General features: G+C 45.4%; 1 protein-coding gene across 2 annotated transcripts; it reads left to right on the top strand.

Moving 5' to 3' along the window:
* Positions 1-2,677: 2,677 nt before the first annotated feature.
* CYCS (cytochrome c, somatic) lies at positions 2,678-7,588 on the top strand. Of its 2 annotated transcripts, none has more exons than XM_074150967.1 (3): positions 2,678-2,749; positions 3,859-4,035; positions 4,203-5,506. In XM_074150967.1, the coding sequence occupies exons 2-3, from the start codon at positions 3,867-3,869 to the stop codon at positions 4,349-4,351; spliced, it is 318 nt and encodes a 105-aa protein (XP_074007068.1). In that variant the 5' UTR covers positions 2,678-2,749; positions 3,859-3,866; the 3' UTR covers positions 4,352-5,506. The 2 variants fall into 2 exon arrangements, with proteins under 2 accessions (XP_074007068.1, XP_074007069.1); XM_074150968.1 differs by having other exon boundaries at positions 2,711-2,817; positions 4,203-7,588.
* Positions 7,589-7,824: the final 236 nt, after the last annotated feature.

Here is a 7,824-nt window from a genome sequence, read left to right on the forward strand (position 1 = left end):
ACCAGTTCATGCCACTGTGTTGCTCCAGACTCACACTCAGTAATGCCCAAATGGGTTAAACACATTAAGTCAAGTCTTCTCCATTTGAGATACCTCTTCTTACTGGTGAAAATAAGTCTTCTAAACTAGTATATTTTTATATTAGATAGAACCTCTGCTTCCACTAACAATACAGTAATGCAAACCCACAATTACCCTGTATCATTTACACCTTCATGAAAGGGTATTGCATTGTGACTGCTGGCAGTCACTCACACAGCAGACATCTGTGTGGTCAGGCAGAGAAGACAACAGGCCATTTTACAGACTGGTCTTTAGTATATTAATCTTCAGTGCTGAAAACTTCACGGGTTCAGTATTTGTCCTGCGAGCATTATCTCCTTATTTCAAAAGCTTAACAAAAAACGATTTGACTGTCTTGAATTAGGACACAGTTTTCAAAAACAACTTCCTGGAGAAAAATCAAAATAACATTGCTACAATATCCCTCCACATGCATCAGAAGGGTTAACTGTGAAGTTCAACATGCAATGCTCAGTACGGAGCATACATATTTAGAAGGCAAAACCCAACAGAAATTAAGAGAGTTACAGATGCTTGAAGTCTGCATTCTGTGAAGACAGGGAGAACCTTTGAATGGATGTCAGTGGGCATCCGTATCAACTGCTTGAAGAGGGTTAAGAATTTACACTACTGTAATTTCTTAAAGCAGCTTAAAAGGTACTTTCGGCTCCTTCCTTGTTTAAAGACAAGAGAGACCACGGGTCTTATTGTGAGTCTTGTGATATTAAGTTACATATATCTGGCTCCTGGAATCCTGTAAGACACAGAAGCCTTACTAAAAAAAAATTACAGTCTTTACAACCATGGTGAAAAAATCTAAAAACATGAGTGAAGTGCACGCTGAAGGTTCAAAACCAAATGGCAAATCAAAGAAACAGAGAATGTCTTCAGTTTAAACTACTATCTTTCCAGTTAACCTCATAATTCTGGGGGTGTGACATGATTTGAGATTTGAGTTGGGCAACAACAGGGCAAGTCACGGTGCCATTTTAAAGTGGCTCCATTGCATGTATGTTACTGCACTCCCCATGAAGTGTATGAATTTAGCTGTATATCCTAAGCAAATTCGTTTTATTGTGGTAAGCATACTGTCAAGATTACAGTGTTAATTGTTAAAGCTTAGGAGCGTATTACTAAAATATTTTGTATATACCGTGTGATGAAACGTTAGAAACTGGACAAACACAGGTCTCATGCTCTAGACACCATGAGCACTGGAAAACAATTCACTCTCTCCAGACTAGGAAGTGGTAATTTGCTGAATATTCTTATGGATTGTGTGCAAATCACTACTGCTTTTTTAGCAGCTCTTCTTCCTCCCTGCCAAGGAGAATGAGATGGTGGTCACATCTGAAATTCACTACTTCCAGTTCTGTTTAATGTCCACAATGTATGGATATTGACACATCCTCTCCAAGCACCACAACGCTGCCCAGTCTACTGGGAAAACATCTGGAGCATCCCTTTGATAACACTCTAATCTACTTCAAAACTGTAAGATTTTAGTATCCTATAGATGTGGGATCCAGCCACGCATCTGCAGCCCCTCCAGCTCCTTGTGGCCACACACTGGCCGGCACTCGGGGCCAGCCCTTCTCAGCTCTGGAAGGGTTTAGCCTCACTCTTATACCTGTGATGCTTCCACCTCTTTTGTTCTCCAGGCTCCCTTCATAGATTCATAGACTCATCTAGGTTGGAAGGGACCTTTAGGATCATGAAGTCCAACTGTTAACCTAGCACTGCCAAGTTACCACTAAACCATGTCCCTAAATGCAGCATCTACCCATCTTTTGAATACCTCCAGGGATGACGATTCCACCACTTCCCTGGGCAGCCTGTTCCAACATTTGATAACACCTTCTGTGACAAAATTTTTACTAATATCCAATCTGAACTTCTCCTGGTGCAACTTGAGGCAGTTTCCTCTTGAGGTATTGCTTGTTACTTGGGAGAAGAAACGGACGCCGACTTGGCTACACCCTCCTTTCAGGGAGTTGTAGAGAGCGATAAGGTCTCCCCTCAGCCTCCTTTTCTCCAGGCTGAACAGCCCCAGCTCCCTCAGCCTCTCCTCACAGGACCCTAGGCTCGTTACCCCTCAGGAAGGTTTTAGAACTCCACGCTCAGCCCACCCACACCTGCCCCCGGCCGCCTCACGGCTCCCCTCCTCGCCCCTAGAAGGTGCCACAAACCCCCGGTAGCAACGGCCGCCGCACGCGCCGGGGGGAAGGGGCGGGGCTCCCGCACGTAACGTCACAGCCCGAGCCCCGCCCATCCCGCCCCGCCCCGCCGCCACGAGGCCGGCACCACCCCCCCGCTGAGGTCGCAGCCCGCTCGCGGCGCCGCCTAACCCGTGCGGCGCCTTCCGCTCTGCGCATGCGCACGGAACACGACCTCCCGCGCGCCTCGGCGCCCCTTACGTACAGAGTTACGTCTGACGTCATTCCGCAGGGAGGGGGTGGGGGGAAGCAACCCGGCGCCCGCCGACCGCAACCTACACCGCTAGCCGGCAGCGCCGTGACGTCCCCCATGGCGGACAGGCGTCGTAACCAATCAGAGGTCCACCGGGTGGCACTGGATTGGGTGTCGCCTCGGGAGGGGCGGGCCGGGTGCCGGCGCGGGTTGGTTGCGTCAACACCGGCTTACATAGGGCGGAGTACGGCGTGTCCTTGGGCTCAGACGCCGGACGGTGCAGGAGTTGCTGGGGTTGCGGTCACCGCCGCGGGCGCAGTGTCAGTGGGGCGGCCGGTCAGACAGGTGCGAGCAGCAGCCGGCGGGGCAGCTACGGCTCGGCCCGGCCCTGGGCCGGACTCGGCCTGGGCCTAGCGCCGCGGCCCGCGGGACCGTTAGGCCAGAGTGAGGCGGGCGGGAGGGTGAGGGACGAGGGGGGGCGGGCGGCTGTCTCTTCTGTCCCGAGACCGTGGTTGTCGCCTCTGAGGCCGGGGAGCCTGGCGCCGCGGCCTAAGGAGGCGGCCGGGGCGCGGCGGAAGGTCACGGTGGGGCCTAGTCGTCCCACCTCGGGGGGCCGCGGCCGGAAGGCACGGCGCGGGGTAGGGAGGGGGCGGCCTGCCCGGGCTCCGCTGCCGGCCGCTCGAGGTGGGGGGTGGCGGGGCCCGATCCCCGCGCCCTTGCGGGGTGAGTGCGCCAGGTCCCCGCTCCGGGGTCGGGCCCGGGTCGCGGCGCTCGCTTGGAGGGTCCCCTCCGGCGCCGGGAGCCCGCTCTTCCGCCCAAGGTCAGCCTGCGCCGGGGCAGAGCCGGAGCCCGCGGGTGCGGTTGCCCTTGGGCGCTCTCCCCACGCCGGGTGCAAACAGCCTTGGTGCTGGCGGGGGGCGTCCCGGCTGGGGGGGAGCGGGCCGGCTCGGTGCCTGCAGCCCTCGGCCCCTTCCGAGGTGATGTGCTGGTGGGCTTCTCCAGCTGGAAAGGAAAAACGTGCAAAGAGCCCTGACCCTTCACACAAGGTTACTCGTGACTAGGGAGCTTCCTATTATAGATATAAAAGCTATATATGGAAATTCAGTTTACTCTTCAAAAACTATCTCTGCACTATTTAAATGCTGTGGGGCAATTGCTTTGGCTGAGGGCAGATTTCTTCCTGCTCTTCAAGCATGTTTATCACCTTGATACTTCTTACATAGTCTAATGATTCTATGCTAATACTCAAACCCAGGAGCTATAGCTTGTGGATGGAAAGTGTGCCAGAGAATTCCTAGATTCATAAGCCGTATATACAGGACAGGACACTTTGAATAGGTGACCTTGAAATTGCAATGCTGACCTCTATGTGTGTTCTTGGTCTAGAACTGAAAATGGGAGATATTGAGAAGGGCAAGAAGATCTTCGTCCAGAAATGTTCCCAGTGCCATACAGTTGAAAAGGGAGGCAAGCACAAGACTGGACCCAACCTGAATGGCCTATTTGGACGCAAGACTGGACAAGCTGCAGGCTTCTCTTACACGGACGCTAATAAGAATAAAGGTAAACTTAAAGCTGTTCTTATGGGTTACTATGGACAAAAATACTCAGTCCTCAGTGATAGTTCTGGAAGTACTGGGATCTGCCCAAAAGTGAAGTAATATGGAGGAAAAGAATATAAATATGTCTGTTATTTTATAAGTCACTAACTACTCTTTTCTTCTCTCTAGGTATCACCTGGGGTGAGGATACTCTGATGGAGTATTTGGAAAACCCAAAGAAGTATATCCCAGGAACAAAGATGATTTTTGCGGGTATCAAGAAGAAGTCTGAGAGAGCAGACTTAATAGCATACCTCAAAGATGCCACTTCAAAGTAAAAGTTATCTGCTGCCTTATTTATTTCACAAAGGAGATGGCAATGGAAATGTCTGTGATGAGATTGGTTTTTAAACTTTCTATTTTTACATGTACTGTGTCTTACCTAAAAATCTGTCTCACCTGTCAGATGTGGTGGGTCACTGGAGTTTGGCAGCCATTAACTTAATGAAAACTATGTAATTGGGTTGATTCAAATTACTATAATGTTCAGTCATTCTTGATCACAAATTAAAAAAAAAATATAAATAAGCATTTCCTGCCTCTTCATTGTTTAAAAAGATATCTATTAATAATCAAATGAGTAATTATCAACAGCATAATAGTTTTGACAGCCCAGCTCTTCCAGATTAAAAAGCAGGGTGGGTTTTGGCATCTTCCACCATACATCTTCTGTTACATGACTTTAAAGATTTTAAAAAAAACGGAACAACAAAGGCTAAAAAAAAAAAAAAGCCAAAAACCCAAAATAAAACCCACCCCAACAAGATAATATTTTTCTAAATTTAATCAGTGCTAGGTGTTGTGGTATATATTAATCTGTCTAAAGCTTGCGATAAGGATTCATTTCATCTGACTTCACTACTATTTGTGAAATGGCAGTTGTGCCCAGCCACTTTTCTTTTATCTTGGGGAAGCATGTTACCTGATTTATCCAGCCTTTGACAGCTGCGTGCACCAGTAGAGTATAACTCCCCTTCAGAAACATCTTCAGTTTTTTACATGGTATTGAAACCTTTTCTTCAGTAAATCTTCCAAAACCAGCCGTTCTTGTTGTAATGAACAGAGAAACATCCTGTTCTGGAAATGCAAGTGCTAAAGACCGACTGAGAGTTATTAAATCTTGTTAATTCAGCGGAAGCATTCACCTAAAATCCACTGTTTCAGATGAAGGGGTACAGGAATGAATGCTCTGGTAGACTAAAAGGAAACAGTCTTCCTCTGTGCCTGGCTGTAGCTGATGTCATTACTTCTGAAGGTTCTGTTTCGCACAGTGTAAAGCGGTATTTTTAATGTTCTAACTGCATTTTTTTTTTTTCATACTAAGTGAATTGTTCAGATGAATGTATTTACTGTATACCGACAGTAAGGCATAACTCGGAGCAATCAATACTGTAAATTAAAAAAAAAAAATAATTAAAAATCTTGTTTGCTGTATGTGTCTGAAATGAAGTGAAAACCAGCGGGAATGTAGAAAAGGTAGGGTGTCCAGCTTTGCATCGTTAGGAAACAAGACAAACAGAAGCTCTGCATGAAAAAATGTAAATTATAATGGAGTTGGTATGAGAAGTCCTTACAAGTGTGGTGAGGTTAGAAAGTATTTTTTACTAGAATTAGCAAAGCTAGGCTTCTCCACTGCTGTTTTCTTTAGCAGCACTTCTCCTGTGTTTCCTGAACAGGACAGGGGAGAAAAAGTAGGTTGAAAGTTGTAGCTGTGCAGTGGGATTGGCTGAGTTTGGGTTATGTCAAGTAGAAGAGTGTGCTTAATGAATGAATTGCGAAGGCCTGTTACTCAGAATTAGCGAGTGGAAAGAATTCAGGTTATTAACAAGTCTCAATGCTACAATAAGTTTTGTGATTTTTTTAATTTTTTTTTTTTAAAACTAAATGTGAAAGCAGCATTTCCTGCAAATAGGAAGGCAGATTTAAGATTAACCAACAGCAGCTTCTTTACTAAAAGCTTGTTAAGAGATACCATCAAGTTGTAGAAGTTGATGACTGTTCCAATTTTCATGAGCGATGTTCATCGAAGCACCTTCATGGCTATGCAGAGCTTGGCATTCGCTGTGCCAGTATCCTGTAGATACACAAGGGAACCCTACCCAGCTCTGTGGTCTTCTGAGATGATTATGGTGGATTGCCCGGGAGAGTTGTAACACCTGCTGTTCTATCGGCGTCTTTACGAGATGACAAAAAGCTTTGTGATTTCCAAGCTGCTCTTCTTCCCTAGCTGAGCTGGAGAAGAAATGGACTGCGAAGAAGAGGGTTCTGTGGTAAGGTGGCGTTTAAATCTGCACAGGCAACCATTTACAAAAAGTAAGTTATCCATCGTCGGGAGAAAGCGGAGTCCAAAGTAAATAGTGGACACAGTTTAGGGTGGTTTGTTCAATCTGTCTGTAACTTGGGGACCTTGGTGCAATGACAGGTGCAGCTTATACATACCAGTGAAGATGGAGAAAATAGAACTTTTTAATTCTGGACTGGGGATGCGTCTTTGTGTACTTCTTAGGGAAAAGACCCTTCTGACCTTTGAAATTTCTTCTTTGTGTATACAGCCCTAGACAGCAACAGTTTAGAAGATTTGCTGTAGCCATTTACCACTGGTCAAACACAATAGTACAGTATTTCTACTGGTGGATCAGCAAAGTAAGAATATGGAAATGGAAGAAAATTAGATTATCGTTTGCTGAGATAAGTATTAACGCAAGTGCCTGGGTGGGTTTTTTGGAGGGTGGAAAGGAAGCGTCTGGATTGCTTGTGGAATCAAGCTTTAGTTCTTTGATTTGTTACAGAGTAGGAAGAGTGAGGTTTGTCTTTGTTTTATGAAGTAGCAAGTTTAGTGTTTTTCTTTCCCATAGTAATATCTGACTAGATGTTTGGTGTTTCAGTAGTTCCTTTACAGTTCCAAATCAGGGAATCAGGGCACCTTTGCCAAACATTGCACCATCCCATAGAAATGATTCTTGGCTGTGAGTTCATAGATTTGATGGGACGTGCCTTGAAAACTGATCTTGTAATATTTTCACATGTAGTTACGCAAATGCATGAAGATCGTCACTGTCAATAATGACGGGGAAAAAAGGTAAAATTCCAAAGAACGGTTTTTCACAGTATGACTTTTCAAAACCAAAATGAGACAGGTAGGATACTTTTAAAACTACAGAAGTTATTATTTATGCATTTCAGTGAAATTTAGTGATACAGAAGCTCTTTTTTATTTTAATTTAGTCTAACAATTCAAATGTAATCACTCTACAACCAGCTGAATTTGGGAAAGTTCCATTCGTAGCCGTCCACGCAATTCTAGATAATTGCTTCAGTTAAAGATAAATCTAGTCTTGTGGGGGATTATATAATGCTTTTTTTGGGGTATAAAATACAATATCAGTGATCAAAAAAAATGTGATACATTGTGTTTCTCTTATGGGGGAGAACAGAAATTAAACAGCTAATAGTTAAGAACTATTAGATATTCTAATCTCTCGTGTATATCAAAGGCCATTAAAGTGCACACATTTACCTCTGTAGTAAGCCTTTATTTTGCCTTTATCTAAAATATATTTGCCAAAACACATATCTAAAAAACCATTTGCCTTTATCCGAACCACATCCTAAAAATTCTTCCAGGGCCAAAGCCAAGAGAAATCTGTGTTACTGCATATAGGATGAGTTGAACGGTTTCAAAGTGATGCCCTGAAAACCAGGTTATTCTGCAGGGGAGCAGCCCGGAGCTGGCAGTAGAAAATGTTAACCC

This window comes from Numenius arquata, chromosome 7 (assembly GCF_964106895.1).
Source record: "Numenius arquata chromosome 7, bNumArq3.hap1.1, whole genome shotgun sequence".
NCBI lineage: Eukaryota > Metazoa > Chordata > Aves > Charadriiformes > Scolopacidae > Numenius > Numenius arquata.

Bases quoted from the DNA above. Each gene is read 5' to 3' on its own strand.
- CYCS (XM_074150967.1), top strand. From the start codon at position 3,867: ATGGGAGATATTGAGAAGGGCAAGAAGATCTTCGTCCAGAAATGTTCC. The intron at 4,036-4,202 runs GTAAACTTAAAG...TCTTCTCTCTAG, and splicing joins GGACGCTAATAAGAATAAAG to GTATCACCTGGGGTGAGGAT.